This window comes from Corvus kubaryi, unplaced genomic scaffold (assembly GCF_017639235.1).
Source record: "Corvus kubaryi isolate FWS band 111438036 unplaced genomic scaffold, C.kubaryi_AGA036_p1.0 split1-37355, whole genome shotgun sequence".
Lineage (NCBI taxonomy): Eukaryota > Metazoa > Chordata > Aves > Passeriformes > Corvidae > Corvus > Corvus kubaryi.
The window spans coordinates 1,390,539-1,409,721 of record NW_024582078.1 but is presented as its reverse complement, the minus strand read 5'-3'; the positions used below and the strand labels follow the sequence as shown (position 1 = coordinate 1,409,721).

Here is a 19,183-nt window from a genome sequence, read left to right as displayed (position 1 = left end):
GGCGCAGGTCCGTGCTCAGCCTTTCCCACGGCACCACAAAGTGCTCACAAACAGAGGGAGCTCTTTCCGACCGCTGGGGAAAAGCGCCTGGTTTGCCACAGACACCCCGTTTCCGTGTCCGCCCCAGCCTCTCGCGGCCCCGGAACACGGGTGGGCTTCACTGCATCCGCACCCAGCAGCTTTGCAGGGGCCAGAACAGCCCGCCCGAGCTGCCACGGTGGGGGTTTCTGCACCAGGGTCCCCAGGAAGGGGCCGGAGGGGGCTGCAGAAGGGGAGGGATGGAGGTGCTGGGCTGGTCACCCCGCTTGCCGTAGCCGCCGGCAGTGCCACGGGTGACTCAGGGTGGCCGACGTAACCAACGCCCGTTTGCCAGCTCGCCCCGTGTCCCTGAGTCACCGTCCCCGGTCTCGTGGCAAGTTGTCACCGCGCGTCACAGCACGCGAGCCCCTTTGCCGTGACGCCCGTCCCAGCACAGGGCGAATGTCCAGCAGCACCCCGAGGTCATCGCCACCAGAAACCCCCAAAAGCACCCGGCCAGCAGAGATCTTCGGTGACCCCGGGGGCTCCCCCACCCCCCTCCCCCAGGTACCTTCGCCCCACTGGCACCATTCCCACCCGTGGGACCCAGGTGGAAACGTAATCCCAGAAGTTCCCACGCGAGCTGTGGCGGGAGGGGTCCGGAGCTGGCACTGGGTGGGTCCCCCCGCCCTGGACCCTGCGGTGCCCCCAGCTCCCTCCTGGCCGGGTTCTGGCTGCGGGGGGAGCAGCACAGGGGCGGGGGCGGAGTGTGAAGCGGTTTGGCTTCATCGCCGGAGTCTTTTTGTTTGCTTAGCGAAAAGTCCGGTTTCTCATCCTAAAATACAAAAATCCCAGCTGGGGTTGCGCTGTGCCGCTCGTCCCGCTCTCCAAACCCCCCGGCGCAGTATCTGCAGCAGCACAGAGCGGGGGGGGGCCCGGGGGCCGCCCCTCTCCCGGCACCGCCCGGCCTGGGTCGCCCCGGTCGCGGGGGAGGGTCGGGCAGGCGAGGGGAGGGGAAGGCCGAGGAGGGGAGGGCAAACAAGAGGAGGGCCGGGCCGGCCGGCAGCTGCTGCTTGCGGAGCCGGAGGTCGTTTCCTGCTCGCTGTCGCCCGGCTGCGCCCAGCGCCGGTCCCTACCCACGCCCCGGTCCGTGCCTCAGTTTCCCCCGCCGAGGGGCTGTGGAGGTGAGTGGGGGGTGAAGATGGGCAGAGCATCCCTGGGCGGGGGGGGCCGGGCTCTGCTGCCCCTCCCAGCCCCGTGTCCTCCAGCATCCCGACCGCCGGTGCCCTCCGCCCGCCCCGCTGAGAGAGCATCGCTGCGCAGGGCGGGGACGGGGAGTGACAAAACCGAGGGGTGGTTCTGCGGGGCTGGGGGGGGCTCAGCCCCCCGTACCCCTGTCCTGCGTGTCCCTGGGACGCTCCGTGGCAAGGTAGCGCTTTTTCTCCGGCAGACCCCTCCGCACAGCCTCTCCCGGCGGCAGCGGGGTCCTCCCCGCTCCATCCTCGCTGCTTTTGCTCTCCAGCCTCTGACCTCTGCTGCCCCCGGGACAAAGGGAAAAGAGAGGGGTCCCTGCTCCTCCTCCTGCATTCCCAGAGCCACCAGTGCTCCAGTGATGAGTAGGATGGGGTGGGAAGAGCTTTGCTAAGATCCACGAGGGATGCTCTGTGGCATCATCGCAGAGATGTCTTTGTCATGGATGTGGTTTGGAGTAAAAGAGAAGCAGGAAGAGGAAAATGATGTGGGGTGTGAAGCCTGGCTGTGACCTGACTTCCTCTTTTTACCAAAATTCAGCTGCAAGCGGCAGGTCCCTCCATGGGCTGGTGCTGGCCGGGGGGGCAGGCTGAGCAGCAAAAATAGGGGGGCACGTTTACTCCTCCCTAAGTGTTGTCTGTGCCCAGGGCTCCCTGGGACATGGCCAGGCTGTGGCTTGTGGATCCCCGGCAAAGGGCAACTCAGGTTTGTCCCCTCTCCTCAGCCCATCTCCCCATAGCTCCATGCTGGGGCCTTGCAAAGCTGGGCTGTGCTCATGCACCCACATCCCTGCCTCAAACCAGAGCAGCTGACAGGGATTTTTCCCTCCCTCCAAGGATTAAAACCCACCCAAATCAAGGCAAGTTTCCGTGGCAGTGGCCAGGGTGGTCTCCCTGGCCAGTGCCATACCTGGGATGTTTCTCCTGAGCACAATAATGCTTGTAAGAGCTTCCAGTGCCTTCACCCCTTCCTGATACCCTCTCAGATCAGCTGGTGGTTGAAAGCAAGGCCAAGCTGTTGGGTGGTCACAAGAAACCCTCCATCCTGCCCACTGGCCTTTTGCTGGAAGGGCTTTCATGGGGTCCATCCCAGCTCAGCAGCCTGGCCTGCAGTCTCCAGGCTGGATCCCAGACCCAGAACAGCCTATCCACGCTGGGAGCCAGCGCAGCAGCGGCGAGGCAATCTGCTGAAATTCTTCCCAGCTTTCATTAGCTCTGGAGCCATGTCCTTTCCCACCCTATTTCCATGTGCCTGCAAGACACGTGAGCTCCCAAGCAGCTTCCCCCACCTTCTCCCAAGAGGCTGCTTCTCTGCATGCAAGGGCAAGAGGGACACCCTGATCTGCAAAGCGGGATGTGGTGTCCCTGCTCCCGGGGTGCTCCCCATGTGTGGGGCCCGGGTGATGTCCCCACAGGCAGGTCTGCAGCCAACCAAAGCCGACATGAGATGAGTCAGGGCTGGCCGCAACCGCCCCCTCCTCCCTCCTGCTTGCAGGAACAGTGTAAAGGGAAGAAAAGGCTTTGATGGGGAGAGCAGAGCCTGGCTCAGACTGCACCCTCCTCCACTGCCACTGGCATTTGTGGGCTGAAAGCTGGGTTTTTGTATCAACCCTGCAGGAGCTGAGTTTTCCTAGGAGTTTCTGACCTTGCTTGCAGTTGTCAAGGCGGGTTGAGTGTGCCAGAGTGCTGGCAGGATAATCCTTTCTGTAGGAAGCTGTGTAACACAAGGCTTGTTGTTCTGCCTCCTCTGAGCCTCCCTGCCAAAGCGTAGGGGCTGGAAAGCTTTCCCGGGCAGCACGCTTGTCCTGGCATCATGTCCAGTGGGAATCAAGGCCGAGAGAGGGCTTTTTTCAGAGCCGGGGCTGCTGAGGCTGGAGTAGATGTTCCCAGCCTGAGCAGCTGCCTTTGCCCCGTCTCCCTGGGGCTGCTGTGTGGTGACCTTGGCAGGTGCCAGCGCAGTGACATGAGCTCCTGGGGGGCAACCCAGGATGGGGCACTGGCCAGCCAGTGCTGCCTGGGCAGCCTCTGTGGTAGGAGGACAGGGGGAGCACTGCAAATTCTCCAGGGAGGTTCGCAGCGCTGCCTCAGTTTCCCCAGGCTCATCCTGTCCCGCTCGCAGCGCTCAGGGGAAGAGCAGAAATCTGTCCCCAGGTCTCACAGCCCTGTCAGGAAGGCATAGGCCATGTCCTCTGTCCCCACGCTGCCACTCAGGTGGGTGCCAGCCCCTGCTCTGCCCCGCTGGGTGCTTTATCCTCTGCCCAGGAAGGAAGTGGTTAAAATGCCCGGATTTCCTGACTGTGGTGATGGAAGGGAAGGTGACCCGCAGAACTGCTTCGCAAGGCACGTTCTGGTGTCGGGAAAGTCCTGAGTGAGACTGAACTTGAAATCCAGCTAGAATTCGGTCTTCCCAGTCGAAATTTAAGCGCACGCTTAAATAACTCCTTTATCCGCCCACCCCCAGCCCCCTCCTCCTGAGGGCAGCTTAATTTATTCACGGCATGCTTGTCCCACTGCAGGGGTGGCCGCCACTTTCCGGGTGCTGCCACGTGCCCGCGATAACACTCGGGGCGAGAGGGCAAAGAGCGGTGGTTCAAAGGTAGGAGCTCTCCGTCTTCCCGAGCCTTTCCACCGGATCCTCCTTGGCAGCACCGTGTCTCCGCCAGCTGCTTTGCCGGGCTGGGGGAGCCTTTCACAGCCCCGGGGCTTGGCGACAGTGGCCGGAAAAGGCAAAACTTTGTTCTTCGTGCTCGGGCTGGCAAGACAGAGGATGGCCCAGGCGGGTGCTCGGGGCAGTGCTGGGAGCGGGAGACAGATGCAAGGAGAGCTGGTCCCCCGGGAGATGCCAGGGGCAGGGGGTTTTGGGATGCCCAGGGGGAATGTGCTGCACCCCTCCTGCCATGGCTTCTGTGGCATGATGGGGCTATTTGCAGGGTGATTTGACTTTTATTTGATTTCCTCACCGCTGCTTCCTCTGTGCTAATCTGCTTCCACCCGCTCCAGGAGTGGTAGAAGGGGAGGTGGGGGAAAAGTTCACCCCACTCCGGCTGCAGAAGCCAGGCTGGTGGGATGGATCCAGTCCTCCTCCCTACAGCCCTAGGGCCGGTCTTGCTGGTTTTTGCAGCAGCTGTGGCTGATTCCTAAAGCCAGGCACTCCCTCCCATCCCCCCTGTAGTGAGGCCAGGGCTGCAGAGGAAGGAAGCGATGTCTTTGCTCCAAAACAACTCGCTCTGCTCTTGGCTGTTGCAGGTACCTTCTGTATGGAGGAAGCCACTTGCTGCTGCCACAGCCCTCCCCATCCCCTCCCCTGACGCCACCGTGGCAGGGTGACACCGTGGCTCTCTGGGTGCAGCATCTGGGGACGGCTCCACCAGCTGCTGCCACAAAGTGTGCCAGTTTGGACAGTGCCATCACCACCCAACAGCACCTGCAGCTGCGAAAGCTGGCACTGAGACACCAGGTCTGGTACCGGATGTGTTTGGGGGTGGGGATCCAGGAGGGTCCCCTCCCTGCTGACCTCTGCTGTTCCTCTGCCAGGCTTCTGGGTGACACGGGATGAGTGTGCCGGCCGACGAGCCGGGCAACCCGGCCCATGCCATCTTTGAGAGGTTCCTGCGTGCTGGGGAGTGCCGGGAGGTGCTGGGCTGCTTTGTGGAGCTGTGCCAGCAGCTGGGGCTGCAGGGCAGTGGGCTGCAGCTCTACCACGGCCTCAAGGCTGCCCTCAACTATTGGAATGCCAAGGCCCTGTGGAGCAAGCTGGATAAGAAAGCCGGGCACAAGGACTACGACCAGGGCACAGCCTGTGCTGGCACCAAGGTACCCGGGATGTGGGGTGAGGGGTTTGGGTCCCTCCCTGCCCTGTGTCCTTGTCTCCAGGGTGAGAACATCCCTTGGGACACTCTGGCTCTCATCCCAGGAGGATGCAGGATGTGCCAAGCGGGAGGTTGATGGAGTTTAATGGGACAGGATGTTAATTAGCACTGCTCAGCTCCCCATGGCATGATGCCGCCTCAGTGCCATGCAGCCAGCAGCGTCCTTCCTCCTCCCAGCTGCTTCTCGCTGGGGACATCTCATGGCGAGGCTGAGGGACCTGTCAAGTCCTTTCTGGGAGACAGGAGCATCCCAAGTAGGATTTCCCCTTGGGGACATCTGTTCCCTGTCCCACAGATGATGGCTTTTGTCCTGACTGCTGTGCCCTGTTGTCCCAGCCCCGTGCAGAAGCCGTCAGGAGACAAAACCCGTGTCAGGCCTGCCGCAGACCTGCACCTTATCTCATCCAGTGCTTTAATTGCTGCCATTCCCCTGACTGCCATTGCCCTGGGTGAAGGCAAGGTTCAGGGGGTGGGGGGCACCCCGGTTTGCAGGGACAATCAGTGAGAAAAAGGCAATAGCGGGGAGGGCCAGATCCTGACCCAGCGAGCGGGGAGGTGCTGCCTTTGGGAGTGCTGGGGGGTTCACCCAAACCCCGCTCTGGGGCTGCCCACCCCCTTGACCCTGCCCGTCCTGTGCCATGGCAGTGCCTGGTGGTGGGCGCCGGGCCCTGCGGGCTGCGGGCGGCCATCGAGCTGGCGCTGCTGGGTGCCCGCGTGGTGCTGCTGGAGAAGCGCGACTCCTTCTCCCGCAACAACGTCCTGCACCTCTGGCCCTTCACCATCCACGACCTGCGGGCGCTGGGCGCCAAGAAGTTCTATGGGCGCTTCTGCACTGGCACGCTGGACCACATCAGTGAGTTTTAGGAGACCCAGGCTCTGGGGTCCCTGACTGTGGGGAGTCCAGGGACCCAGGGGTGCAGCCCTGAGTACCCCTCTGCCCTCCCAGGTATTCGGCAGCTCCAGCTGATCCTGCTGAAGGTGGCTTTGCTCCTGGGGGTTGAGGTGCACATCAATGTGCGGTTTGAGGGCCTTGTTCCCCCCACGGGCAAGGCAGGTACGGTATCTGTGCAGGGCGGGTGGCATTCCTGGGGACAAGGACAGGGCTGTGCGTGGCCACTCTGAGCTCCCCAATCCTTCTGCTAGCCCAAGGCATGCCTTTTTGGGGGGAATGAGATGCAACCCTTTCCCTGCTCCCTGGGAACCAGCACATTCATGACCCCCCTTCTCCCTGCAGGTGGCTGGCAGGCTGTGCTGCAGCCCAGCTCCTCTCCCCTCACCCACTACGAGTTCGACGTCCTCATCTCAGCTGGCGGTGGCAAATTTGTCCCTGAAGGTGACATCAGGTGTCCCTGCAGCCCCAGGACCAATGTGGGGGGCTGGGTGGGGGCTCACGCCTCTCCCCTCCTGCAGGGTTCAAGCGGAAGGAGACACGTGGGAAGTTGGCCATTGGCATCACCACCAACTTCATCAACCGCCACAGCCGGGCCGAGGTGGAGGTGGCTGAGATCAGCGGCGTGGCCCGAATCTACAACCAGAAGTTCTTCCAGAACCTCTACAACAAAACAGGTCAGTGGTCCCAGCCCCCACATGGGGGGCGCTGGGGGCTCCTGTCCCCTCCTGAGGGAGCTGGAGGCTCAGCCCCAGGATGTCCCCGGTGATGGGCTGCATTTCCCTACATGGTACCCCACTGCAGGGGACATTTGGTGTCTGAGCCCAGTGCTGGGGCACCCTGTGGCCCTGGCTCAGCCCCTTCCCATCACCAGGCATCGACCTGGAAAACATCGTGTACTACAAGGATGACACTCACTATTTCGTCATGACGGCCAAGAAGCAGAGCCTGCTCAAGAAGGGGGTCATCCTCCAGGTGAGAAGGGCAGGATCTGACCCTGGGATCCCACAGCAATGGGCAGCTGAAAGCCTTGAAAGCGGGATGCAAATCGTGGGTGCTGGTTTGACTGCACACCCCTGGGGTGGTGGAGGCTGCAGCAGCTGTTGCCTGTGCCACAGGAAAAATCCTTCCAGGGTTCTCAGAGTGCAGTGGCACAGCTGCACCCCAGAGCTGCGTGCTCCTGGGCTGAGGGACAAACAGCACCTCCCACACCCCAGCCAGCTTCACCCCATCTCCGCAGGACAAAGCGGACATCGAGAGCCTCCTGTCCCCAGACAATGTGAACTGGGACGCCCTCCTTAGCTACGCCAAAGAAGCTGCCAACTTCTCCACCAACTACTGCCTGCCCGAACTGGAGTTTGCCCTCAACCACCGGGACCTGCCGGATGTCGACATGTTCGACTTCACCTGCATGACGCGCTCGGAGAACGCGGCGCTGGTGCGGGAGCACAACGGGAGCCGGCTGCTCCTGGGGCTGGTGGGCGACTGCTTGGTGGAGGTGAGAGATTCCCCTGCAGCACCACCTCATGCCTCCACTTCCCTCTGCCTGTAAGATGCATTGGTTGCAATATATTTCCCCTCCCTAAGTGCTTCTCATCCCAGTTGCCCAGTGCACCCCATCCTTGGGCAGGCTCCCAGTAGTGGCATGCTTTGGGGAGGTTATCCCCCTTCTCCAGCCCCACCAGAGATTTGGGGTTGGTTCAGGATGGAGGAGCAGCCCAGCCCCCCCCAGAAGCAGCTGTACTGGCTGGGGAGGAGACAGCCACCCATCCTCTCCGTGCGCGTCCTGCCGCCACTCCCTCTTTCATCCCTGGCCAAGCCTGGCAGCTCTCAGCCTCCTCCCAGCTGCCCTGACCAGCCATGCAACTCCAGTTCCAGCTCTGCCTTTCCCTTTGCAGCCCTTCTGGCCACTGGGCACCGGGGTGGCCAGGGGCTTCCTCGCCGCCTTCGACGCAGCGTGGATGGTGCGGCGATGGGCAGCCGGGACACCCCCACTGGAGGTGCTGGCCGAGAGGTGAGTGTCCCCATCCCGCTGGGCTGGGTCTGGAGCACGTGAGGATGGTGGCAGCGATGCCAGCCCTGTCCCTTGCACCCAGGGAGAGCATCTACCAGCACCTCTCGCAGACGTCCCCAGACAACACCAACAAGAACATCAGTCAGTACAGCATCGACCCAGCCACGCGCTACCCCAACATCAACCTGCAGGCCATCAAAGCCAGCCAGGTACCTGGCCAGGTCCTGCCATGGGACAGCCAGCCAGCCCAGCCTCCCTGGCTGTCAGGTGACACTAATTTGCCCGGTCCCCTGTCCCCAAAGGGTGTGAGACTGCAGCTATTAGTCCCCAGGACATTGAGTACATCGCCCATTGTGGATGGCAGAGGGTTCTGGAGAGTTGTGTGGGGGCGTCCCGGTGTCCCCCTTGCTGGGGCCAGCTCCCTGCGCAGTGCCATTGGCTCTGTACAGGTGGTGACCACCACTGGCATGTCCCCATTGGCAGGTCAAGGACCTCTACCTCGTGGGCACGGTGGAGGTGGACCACAAGAGGAAGAGCGACAACCGGCTCAGCACCGGTAGGAGCAACCAGTCCTGCCCAGCAGCCCATGCCCAAGTGACTCCTGCCTTGATTTTCCTCCCCCTCCTTGTTTCTTGCGCCCTGGCCTGTGTCCAGCAGGCTGTCCTGGTGACACCACTGGTTTCTATGCCCTCTGCTTGTGGCCCACGTCGGGCCACGTCCCCCTGCTGCCTTCTGGGGAGGAGACTGTGCCTCTCCAGCCTTCACTGATGCTGAGCCATGAAATATTGACAGATGCTTTATCAACCCATTTATTGAGACTTGCGGGGATGGTTGCAGGGGGGAGAGGAGGTGTCTCAGGTCACTCCCATGGGATCCCTTTCCTGTTAAAGCACTGATGCTGAGGCGGGAGGTGGGCTGGGGGGGTTGTCCCCTGTCTCTGTGGAATGGGGACACACAGGCTGCCTCCCCAGCAGCCCCTGGAGACGTCTACGAAGAGCTGCTGAGCTGGTGCCAGGCCAGCACGGCTGGATACCCTGGCGTGGCCGTGAGCAACTTCACCACCTCCTGGACCAGTGGCTTGGCCCTCTGCGCCCTCATCCACCACTTCCGCCCGGACCTGGTGTGAGTGCCTGGGACCCCCCCGGAACCCTCCACTCTGCAGAGCCCGCCCTGATGGCAGCTGTGTCTCCCCTCAGGGACTTGGACTCAGTGGACCCGCAGAATGCCATTCGGACCCACCAGATGATGCTGGACATAGCAGAGCAGGAGCTGGGCATCCAGCCTGTGCTCTCCAGTGCTGAGATGGCCACCATGGCAGAGCCTGACCGCCTGGGCCTCATCACCTACCTCAGCCAGTTCTATGAAGTTTTCAGGACCTCTTCAGGTGTGAGATTTTGGGGGGATTTGTCCTGTCCTGAGGACAAATCTGCTCTCTTTGTTGGGTGGGTCCCACCAAAATGGCCATGTCCTGTGCAGAGGTGGAGGTCAGCAAGAAGCCACTGTCTCCCCGTGGCACGCGAGGGGCCATCCTCTTCCTCAGCAAGCTGCAGAAGAGCCGGAACCTGACACACAAACGTGCCCAGGTGAGGGACCCCCACCCAGACCCTCGTGACACACCAAAGCCCTGTCCCCTTCCCCACCCAAACCACCCCATTTGCATTTGCAGGACAGTGCCCAGAAGGACACTGAGGCCAAGAGGAGCCGCAGGGACACCGAGGTGGGTCTGCCCCAGGCACCCCAAGGGGTGTTCTGCTGGGGTGCAGCAGTCCTGGGGGGAGAGTGGGGGGCTGACCCTCCCCTTGGGTCACTTGTAGCTGGACACGGGGCTGGATGGAGACACTCCGGACAGTGCCCATGAGCTGCCGCAAACCACTGTGATGGACCTAGGGCAGGTTGGTCCTTGTGTCACCTTGGGATGGAGGGTCCTGCTCAGGGCTGGTGGGCACTGGAGGGGCACCAGTGGCTGGCAGGGCCAAGCCAAGGGCTGGGACCAGGGCAGCACAAGCAGACGCCTACAGGCTCTCAGCTCCTCCCTGCCTGTTTCCTGACCCAACTGGTTTTCCGGAGCCAAGTCTTGCCACTCCCTCACCCATCCCGAGCACCCAGACCTGGCGCTGCAAGAGGGGCAGAGCCCTGCCCCGTGCCCCCATGGCTGCCTGCACAGCCACGGGGCAGGGTGGGTGCCAGGCCCCCGGTGCCACCCCAGCCTGTCCTCTCTCCCTGCAGCCGGTGAGGGAGAGGACAGGGGAGAACAGTGACGCCTGCTACTTCTGTGGCTGCCGTGTCTACATCCTGGAGCGAGCCAGTGCTGAGGGACGCTTCTTCCACCGCGGCTGCTTCCAGTGCCGGCGCTGCGGGGCCACCCTGCGCCTGGGCGACTACGCCTTCGACGAGGAGGAAGGTGAGGTGGCTTTTGGGGAGCGGGAATGCTCGGGGCACGACTTCTCCACCTTGCAGGTTGTCGCATGAGTTCGCCCCCCCTCCCCCCAGGTCATTTTTACTGCTCGCTGCACTACCCCAATCCACCCAGCGTGGACCTGCCCCAGGATGAGGCTTCAGCACTGCCTGATGGGGTAAATCATCCTAAGTCCCTGGAGGTGATGGTGGAAAGGCAAAGTGTGGAGGGGGTGCTTGGGCGTGGCCCTGTGGTGCATCACTCCTCTGCTGTGGCTCTGCTGTAGGATGCTGATGCTGCTGCCCACCCACCCTCAGAAGCTGGAAGCCCACGTGTGTCCCCCATGGAGCGGGCACCCAGTCCACCTCAGCCCACTCCAGCAGCCCCACAGCCAGGGGAAGAGCCTGGGGAAGTTGAGGACACTGCAGATGCTGGTGACATGGAGGAGCAGGAGCTGCTGGCACAGCCTGGGAGGGATGTGAGGGAAGAGGAGGTTCCCAGAGCAGAGCCCCAAGGGACAGCAGAGGAGGGTGAGGAGAGTGGGGGCAGGAGGAAGATCATCCTTACACCACTGGAGAAGCTCAGTCTGTCCACGCTGAACCTCACCAGTGAAGCAGAGCCTGAGCCTCCACTGAAGCCACCTCGTCTGCGGCCCCAGGCAGCACCTGAGGCCCTCCCTGCCCTGGGGCAGGGACAAGGCGCCTGGAAGCAGAAGGAGGGGAAAATTGACATGGAGAAAGGTAGGTGGTACAAACTGGAGTGTCCAGACAAGCAGAGCTCTCAGTCCCTCCAGGACGTGCTGTACCCACATCTTGCTCATGAGGAACCAGCCTGAAATGGCTCTTTCCTTGGGCAGATTTGGAGGAGAGTGACAGCGAGGAGGATGAGGAGGAGGAGGATGAGGAGGAGGAGGAGGAGAAAGAGGAGGAGGAGGAAGGCACAGGCCTTGGCATCATGAAAGAGTTGGTGAGGATTTTCCCCCCCAGCACACGTGGTAGCTGGGGCTCTTGCTCCTTTCACAGAGGCACCGGGTCTGGCTCAGCTGTGGCTGCCAAGGCAGGAGGTGCCTGGTGCAGGGCCTGTGCCTCTGTCCTTTCACAGTACCCAGACCCGAGGGAAGAGGAGAAATATCCCACATGGAAGCGCACATTGGCTCGCCGGGCCAGGGAGTCCCAGGTGAAGCGGTTCTGCAGAGCCCAGGTAACCCACAGGGGAGACCCAGGTCCCCAGCGTGGCACTGTCCCCTCCATCTGTCCCCCTGCTGCTGGTGGCCACATGTTGGCAGGTGCTGGCCTGCAGGTGAGTGCTGCCTTTCTCTTCCAGGCCATCCAGAGACGGCTGGAGGAGATCGAGGTGACATTCCGGGAACTGGAGCAGCAGGGCATCAAGCTGGAGAAGCTACTCCGGGATGAGAATGGTAAGGCCAGGGTGGGTGGAGCACTGTGACCCTGTGATAGGGGTCTGCACCCCACTCACCATTCCCCTGTCCTGCAGAGAGCCTGGCTGACCAGCAGACACGGTGGACAAACCAGCTGCTGTACCTGGTCCAGAAGAAGAACAATCTGATGAGCGAGGAGTCGGACCTCATGATCGCGTAAGGCTTGGGGGATGCTCCCTGGTTGGCGTGGGGGCTCAGCTCAGCCCAGTCCCCTGCGAACCCTGTACCCAGCACACCTTTTTCCTCCCCACAGGGTGCAGGAACTGAAGCTGGAGGAGCAGCAGTGTCAGCTTGACCAGAAGCTCCGGAGTTACATGAACAAGCAGGGTGAGTGCCAGCACGTGCCAGGGCGAGGATGCCTTTGCATGGTGTGGGGAGCAGCTCAGGGTTTGTGGCCTTCCCAGCCCTACTCCGGCTCCCTGCACCCACAGAAACCCTGAAGACACCTGAGGATGAGAAGGCTGAGCAGGACATCCTGAAGCAGCTGCTGGACGTGGTGAATAAGCGCAACGTCCTCATCCAAATGCAGGAGGAGAAGCGACTCAGTGAGCTGCGGCCTTGATCCTCACAGCCCCCGGAGCCACGGGATCCTCCCTGGGGGACAAGCAGAGTGTGTGTGTGTGTGTGTGTGTGTGTGTGAGAGTCCCTCTGAGCATCCCTCTGAGCATCACTCTGAGCTACCTCTGGAGGTGGTGATGCCCCAGCTGCCCGCAGGTGCCGGCAGCCAATCCAGCTCCCTGCTTGCCAAAGTCTGTCACCGAGGGGCCAGACCTGCTGGGAGATGCTCACGTGAGGAGACACTGAGAAGCACTCAGCTTTGGGGTGCTGAGAGGACATTCCTGTGCGTGGCTGGATGGCCTTTGCCTTGTGCTTGTTGGAAAACGAGACTTGCAGGGGGCTGCAAAAGGGGACTGGTGGCTCCCAGCAGCAAGGAAGTGATTGTGGCCACCAGAGGCAGCCCACAGGGCAGATGCCGTATGTGCAGGGGCACCATCAGGAGTGGTCTCTGGAAGCCACCCTGGGACATCCTGAGGTCTGAGGGCATCCATCCCAGCCTCACCCTCCATCTCAAGGGACATCTGGCTGTACAAGTGGGGGCCAGTGACAGACAGATTGGGCTGATCAGCCACTCTGCACCACTGCTTTTGGATGCCACATCCATGCTGTCCCCAGCTGCTGCAGGAAACCAGGGTCAGAACCCTGCCATGAGCCCCTTGGGCAAGGGAAGGGCTTTTTGTCCAGTAGCTCCTAAGGGAATTCTGCTCAGGGCCAGTACTCTAACACCAAGGACAAGGGACACCAGCGGCTGTCCCTCCTTGCCCCTTTGGGATTTCTTCTGCTTGGCAATGCCATAGTGGTCTTTGCACAGACCTCAGATGCCCTTGGAGTCCCTTGCTGTTGCAGGGTGGCCTCTGTGGCCAAATGGCAGCCCCAGATGTGTTGGGATGGGGGTCCCAGGCATAGGTTCCTCTCTTAGCAACACCACCCTGTGTTCAGCCCTCATCCTGCCATTCCCCTCAGCACCTCCTCCAGCCCTCCCAATCCTGCTGCAAACCCACTCCCTTCAAATAAAGCCCCCCTGACCCGGCGCCAAAGGTTAAAATACGGCCTTTATTTTCCATCTGAGTCAAAACTGGTTGCCAGAACAGCCACCAGCAGAAACTTTGAGGCCACCCCAGGCAAGGGGAGCCTCAGCCTCTCAAGTCTTCCAGCCAGGCCAGTGGGTCCCTCCATGTACAAAAGGGTGTGTTTAAAAAGACAGCAATAAAAATTTGCCTCCATCGTGGTTCTCACAGGGGTCAATGCAATAAATCTACGCCAAAAATCTTAGTTTTCACCCGGAGGCAGCTGTCAAACCTGCATGACTGCACTGGCTGCAGTGCTGCTCTCCTAAAATCTGAAGTCAGCTAAAAACAAGGATCAAAAAGGGGACACGGTGGAGCCAAGGGGACAATTGTGGAACACCCACAGCCTCAGCTCAGCCTTCGCTGGGACGCTCCTGCAGCGCCCGCAGTGCCATCCCCATCTGGTCCTTGGTGCCGTGCAGCATCTTCACCTCCATGGTGTGAAACAGGTGGAGACCGGTGGCGAGAACAAGGACGCCGAGGGCGAGGAAGGCCAGCAGGCAGAAGGAGAGCTTGGGGAAGGGCTGCTCTGTGCCCAGTCCGGCCAGTATGCCCAGTGCAGCCGCAGCCTGGAGCAGCAGCAGCAGCAAGGCCAGCACGGCCATCCTGCCCGAGGAGTAGCGCTGCCGCTGCGCTGCCTGCAGCCCCACACCCACCTCTGTCCGTGCCTCTGTCACCACGTCCGCCAGCGCCAGGTCTGCAGGGACAGGGGCCCTCAGCGGGGTGGGACCTCCATATCCCATTCCTATGCCCCCCCCATACCACCCCAATACCCTTCTCCCGGTCTCCACCTCTCTGCAGCCCTCCACAAGCAGTACCGCAGGGGGAAACATCCCCAACAAGCTCCATCCAACTCCACCAGTCCCCCCAGCACATGGTGGATGCTGGCAGCAGCCCCCAGACTTACCAGCTGCGCCAAGGGCGGCACCCACAGGCTGTCCCCGCCTCTGGATGTGCAGTGTTGCCATCACGGCTTCATGATCTGAGAAGGGGATGTCCGTGCCCAGGGCTGGCCCTGTGGTGGTCTTCAGCTCTTCACACTTCACTGTGAAGCTGGAGATGGCCTGGGTGAGGGGACAAGGGGGTCACACCAGTGCCTCACCCCCGCCCCTCACAGCTGGTGGCCAACGCTCCCCGTACCTTGTAGAGGATGTAGTCAATGCGGATGCCCAGCGGGAAGGGCAGCAGCTCCGACTTGTCAATGAAGCAGTTGTCAGGGACAAGGGTGCAGCCGTTCTTACAGCCCTGAGACAAGAGCCTGGGTGAGTGGGGGGCTCTTGGAGTGCCCTGGGACCCTGCTCAGCCCCCCAGCTCACCTCAAAGCGCATGGCCTCAGCAAAGGCATCCCGCAGCCCCGTCCAGCCACGCAGCAGCCGGATGCCCACATCTTCAGGGTGCATGTTCAGGTCCCCTCCCAGCAGCACCACGTCTGCTGCCTTTGAGGTGTGTCTGTGGGGACAGGGATGGCTGTCCTGCCCTGCCCTGCACCAGACTGGAGTGACTGGGACCTGCCCAGTGCTCCTCAGCCTTATTCCTGACTGGGATTGGTGCAAGTGGGAGCTCTCTGCAGTGCAAGCCCCGGGGGCAGGGGTGACCACACACGTCCTGGGGACCCGCAGGGGGACACCGTGCAGCTGCTCACCGGATGAACTGTGCCAGCTCCCAGGCCTGCACCAGGCGGTGGGGCAGGTAGGCATCCTTCTCCCGGCAGTACTCGGCATGCAGCTGGAGAGAGAGGGAAAGGAAGCACAGGGGCTGTGACTCCCATGCTAACACCTGCCCTGCCCCCAGGCTCCCTGCAAACCCACCCAACCCCTCTGAACAGTCCCTGCCAACACCTCTGTCTTTATGTCACCGCCACTGGGGAGAGCCTGGGATGCTCACCCCACTGCACAACCAGGTTGTGGGTCCCTGCCCCCTCCCCCCCCCGAGCAATATTTTATTAAATCAGTGCATAGTCCAGGGCAGAGTGGAGAGCAGTGCTTAAGCAAGGGGACAGTAAAAGAGGGGTACGGCCACTCATTCCCCTCCTCCCCATTGTCCCCCCCATGCTGGGTTCTTCCCTGGGGTGCTCACGTGGGTGACGTAGACATTGAAGATGATCCCTGAGATCTTAATAATGACGAGACCGACGGACTTGCCGCAGAACCAGTCCCCATGCTGGAGCTGCCAGAGGGGAAGGAGAGCAGGTCAGGGCTACTGAGGCTCTGTGGGGATGGACACCATGGTGCCACGTGCCCCCCACCCTGCTTACCATGTAGGGGTACCCATTCAGTGAGTACTGGTAGAGTAGGGTGTCCAGGATGGGGAACCTGGAGAAGACGCAGAGGCCACTGCCGATCACCCCGCTGTGGGAGGGAAATGGCACAGTGAGGAAACGTGGTTCCCAAAACCTCTGCCTCCCCCTAGCCCTGAGCCAGGAGGATTCCCTGGATGCCTGGATCGTAGTGTGCTCCTGTGAGCATCCCACTACCCAGGCATGGGGTCTCCCACAGTGACAGAGGTGGCTTAAAGCACCTGCACCGGTCTCTGCAAGTGCTAAACCCCGAGGACACGGCACAGCCCTGGCACTGCCCCACAGACAGCCCCAGGGGGGTGACCTTGCCCTTCTCACCTGCGGAAGTAATGGGAGAAGGGGTAGCAGCCTGCTAGTTTCACCCTCAGGTCACTGTAGTCCTGCTCACTCCACACCTGGAGAACAGTGGGATAGGCTGAGAACAGGCACGCTCATCTCCCAGGCTGGGAATGGCTGCACTTGGCTCACAAACTGCCCTCACCTCCTGGAGCAGCACCAGGTCAAAGCCCTCCCGGCGCAGCGTGTCCCCGATGAGCCGGACGCGCTCCTGCCGCCGCTTGCTCAGGTAGCGGATGGCCCTGCCAGAGAGGGGTGACAGTCACAGCCTGGTGGGGACAGGTGATGGGGGCTGTCAGGGCCCACTGTGACCCAAAGCGAGGGAGAGAAAGAGGGCTCCAGTACCCGTAGAAGCAGGATGCAGATGGGAAAGGTGGGAGGGGGAAAGGGCCATGTGAGGACATGGGGACAAGAGGGGTATGCAGGGAGGCTGTCTGGGGACAGCTTCTCCTGCCTGCAGAATTGAGGCAGCTCATCCTTGCTTGAGGTGCAAATGAGGGGTATTTCTGGGGCTAACAAGCACAGAGGGGACAGGAGGCACTACCCAGCCAAGCACCTCATGACCCTCTGGGGCTGGGAGAGTGGTGTGAGCCCAAAATGAAGGGGACATGAAGGTAACCCCAAGGTGGGACCCCTCTCCCAGTGCAGTGTCCCCATCTCCACCCACACAGCCTGGTGCAGACCCAGCAAACTCTGGACTCACCAGCAGTTGAGGTCAAAGATATGGAGGCGCAGGGTGGGCTCTCCCTCCATCGCTTGTCGGGGCTTTGCAGGGGCCAGAGGGCAACACCGAGCAGAGGGGAGGACCTGCAGGGAATGGGTTGGAGTGACAGCCCGGGAAGCCGGTGCAGGGTGCAGGACAGAGCCAAGGAGCCAGGCTGGGAAGGCGGAAGGGCTGAGCTGGAGCAAAGGCCAGGAAGGAAGGAAGAGCGCTCAGAGTGCTCCAGGACTTTTCCCTCCCCCCCTGCGGGCAAGGCCCACCCCGAACCCCAAACTGCCCCCATACAGCGATCCATATACCCAAACATGGATCCATATGACTCTTCATCCAGTGGCTGGGGACACCGGTGGGCCAGGGGTGGGGTACAGGGCTCAACCCCTCTGCCTGTCAGTGAGTTGCGTTCCAGGATGGACTTTCACCCTGGTTTCAGAGTGAATCCACGAGCTACGGGCATGGGACACCATCACACACCTCCCCACTCGGGAAGCCCATGGATCCTCTTTGAGACCCCAAACCCCGGTGGAGCCAGCAGCTCCGGAGCAGCCCCAGCGCTCCGCCAGCCCCACTTCTCCCATGCCTGACCCCGTGAGATCGTCCAGTTTCCGGTTTAGAAGCGAAAAAGAGCAACCCCGGAGCTCCAGGATGCCGGTGCGGGCAGCCGGGCTCTGCCTGCCCCGGCGAGATTACCGAGCGCCTCATCCCGTTCCTGAGCCGCGCTAATTAATGCCGGCGGCTTCTACCAAGCCTAAACCCCGAGGGGCGCTCCCCGCTGCCGGAGGGATGGGGCGGGCGGCGCGGACAGCAGCGGGACAAGGAGCGGGACAGCGGCAACAGGTGGAGCGGGGACAGCAGCGGGGCAAGCTGGGGAGCGAGGAAACAGGAGCGGGTGGACAGGAGCGGGGCAAGCGGAGGAGCGGGGGGACAGGAGCATCGGAGCGACAGGAGGAGCGGGGACGGCAGCGGGACAGCCGGGGGAGCGGAGCAATAGAGGAGCGGAGCTACAGGAGCAGGGGAGCTACAGGAGCAGCGGGGCCGGGAGCAGCGGGGCCGGGAGGAGCGGGGCCGGGAGGAGCGGGGCGCGGAGCGATCGGCGGAGCCGAGAGCGGACCTGCAGCGGGCCGGGAGCGGCGCGGGGCCGCGGGACTACGCGTCCCGGCAGGCAGCGGAGCGGGGCGGAAGGGGCAGGACCGGCGCCGGGGCAGGGGCGGTGAATGGGGCCGGGAACGGGGCCGGGAACGGGGCCGGGAACGGGGCCGGGAACGGGGCCGGGTGTGATGGGTGTAACGGGGCGCGCCGGGGGTGCGGGTGGGATAGTGGGGTACGGGCGGCTCGCAGGACGGGGGAAAGCGGCCGGTGGTGAAACACGTCGCCTGTGTCCCCTGCGTGTAGGACGGGGTGTGTGTAGCGAACAGCGAGCAGGGCTTGGAGGGGTGGTGGTGACTGGTGGGACAGACCGGCGCTCTGCCACCTGCTGCTGTGGGCCCCGCGTGTTCCTGAGCCCAGCGATGCTGCGGGGAAGCACAGCGGGAGCGTCTGCCATGGCCAGCCCGACTTTTCCCCACCAAACCCTGCAGTACTGATGCAAACTAGAGCAAAACACAGCTGGATGTGGCATCCTGGTACCCAGAACTGGGGTCCCAGGAGAAGCGTCACCCAGCCAAGGGGTTACATGGGACATAGCAGCTCTCACAGTCCTGGCTGTTGAAGGAAATCCCAAGAAATAAAATAGGAACTTCAGAACTGCTTGAGCCAACCCATGAACAAATAATTTTAATGGTTTTTTTTCAGCAGACCGTAGTTTTTTCGGAGCTCCACAGTCTCCTCTCTTTGAAGTTGGACAGATACAGTAAACACAACAAATATATGATACAACCCATCACAGCTGGATTAAAAAAAATACACAAAAAATATAATACATAAAAAAATGGATTTTTAACATTGTGGACTGACGCAGCTCTAAAAATGGTGATTGTAACCCTGGTAAGCTTTACAAAGTCTTTAAAAAAATAAAACAGTACTTCATGTGAAATTCATAAATACACTGGAGGAGAACGGAGGGGCTGGGGAGCAGGGGAGCTGAGAAAGTGTCTCGGATCATGACTAAACCCCGGCCAGGGCTGCTGGGGGCACCAGTCTGTGTGCGTGGGGTGCAGTGTGAGCCCTGGGCTCGGTGCAGGCAGGAGGGAGGGGGGGATGGAGGGATGGAGGCACAAACCGGTCCAGTTAACGAAGAGCTTCGTCCCCCATCAGGGCTGAGAGCGGGGCACACCTGTGTTTTATGTGGGGGAGTTTTGAGTTTTCATTCCCAGAGTTTTTAGATCAGTGAGTGAAA

General features: G+C 61.7%; 2 protein-coding genes and 1 long non-coding RNA gene across 7 annotated transcripts; 2 read left to right on the top strand and 1 right to left on the bottom strand.

Moving 5' to 3' along the window:
- Positions 1 to 446: 446 nt before the first annotated feature.
- On the top strand, positions 447 to 13,654 carry MICAL1 (microtubule associated monooxygenase, calponin and LIM domain containing 1). 5 transcript variants are annotated; one of them, XM_042013777.1, is made up of 27 exons: positions 447 to 585; positions 3,785 to 3,864; positions 4,515 to 4,725; positions 4,803 to 5,081; positions 5,783 to 5,990; positions 6,084 to 6,191; positions 6,372 to 6,470; positions 6,548 to 6,703; positions 6,901 to 7,001; positions 7,267 to 7,524; positions 7,925 to 8,040; positions 8,123 to 8,249; positions 8,524 to 8,596; positions 9,012 to 9,162; positions 9,237 to 9,424; positions 9,517 to 9,623; positions 9,707 to 9,757; positions 9,855 to 9,932; positions 10,267 to 10,441; positions 10,531 to 10,613; positions 10,722 to 11,175; positions 11,292 to 11,401; positions 11,537 to 11,635; positions 11,759 to 11,852; positions 11,930 to 12,029; positions 12,127 to 12,200; positions 12,305 to 13,654. In XM_042013777.1, exons 4-27 carry the CDS (start codon positions 4,821 to 4,823, stop codon positions 12,433 to 12,435), a joined length of 3,402 nt encoding a protein of 1,133 aa, XP_041869711.1. In that variant the 5' UTR covers positions 447 to 585; positions 3,785 to 3,864; positions 4,515 to 4,725; positions 4,803 to 4,820; the 3' UTR covers positions 12,436 to 13,654. The 5 variants fall into 5 exon arrangements, with proteins under 5 accessions (XP_041869711.1, XP_041869712.1, XP_041869709.1 ...); XM_042013778.1 differs by lacking the exon at positions 447 to 585 and adding an exon at positions 1,063 to 1,202 and having other exon boundaries at positions 9,015 to 9,162; XM_042013775.1 differs by lacking the exon at positions 447 to 585 and adding an exon at positions 1,063 to 1,202.
- On the bottom strand, positions 13,466 to 18,028 carry SMPD2 (sphingomyelin phosphodiesterase 2). Its single transcript, XM_042013789.1, has 11 exons — positions 17,960 to 18,028; positions 16,834 to 16,937; positions 16,276 to 16,372; positions 16,113 to 16,189; positions 15,753 to 15,846; positions 15,575 to 15,664; positions 15,141 to 15,223; positions 14,815 to 14,947; positions 14,639 to 14,743; positions 14,406 to 14,562; positions 13,466 to 14,195 (listed from the first exon to the last, which is right to left on the bottom strand). The coding sequence occupies exons 2-11, from the start codon at positions 16,881 to 16,883 to the stop codon at positions 13,852 to 13,854; spliced, it is 1,230 nt and encodes a 409-aa protein (XP_041869723.1). The 5' UTR covers positions 16,884 to 16,937; positions 17,960 to 18,028; the 3' UTR covers positions 13,466 to 13,851.
- On the top strand, positions 17,312 to 18,893 carry LOC121657746. Its single transcript, XR_006013706.1, has 2 exons — positions 17,312 to 17,685; positions 18,643 to 18,893. It is a non-coding gene; the product is annotated as an uncharacterized LOC121657746 (long non-coding RNA).
- Positions 18,894 to 19,183: the final 290 nt, after the last annotated feature.

Coding starts and splice junctions, on each gene's coding strand:
- SMPD2 (XM_042013789.1), bottom strand. CDS start 16,883: ATGGAGGGAGAGCCCACCCTGCGCCTCCATATCTTTGACCTCAACTGC. Junction 16,190..16,275: donor ACCTGGTGCTGCTCCAGGAG/GTGAGGGCAGTT, acceptor ACTGTTCTCCAG/GTGTGGAGTGAGCAGGACTA. Junction 14,196..14,405: donor TGCCGCCCTTGGCGCAGCTG/GTAAGTCTGGGG, acceptor CTGTCCCTGCAG/ACCTGGCGCTGGCGGACGTG.
- MICAL1 (XM_042013777.1), top strand. CDS start 4,821: ATGAGTGTGCCGGCCGACGAGCCGGGCAACCCGGCCCATGCCATCTTT. Junction 5,991..6,083: donor TGGCACGCTGGACCACATCA/GTGAGTTTTAGG, acceptor CTGCCCTCCCAG/GTATTCGGCAGCTCCAGCTG. Junction 9,933..10,266: donor CTGTGATGGACCTAGGGCAG/GTTGGTCCTTGT, acceptor CTCTCCCTGCAG/CCGGTGAGGGAGAGGACAGG.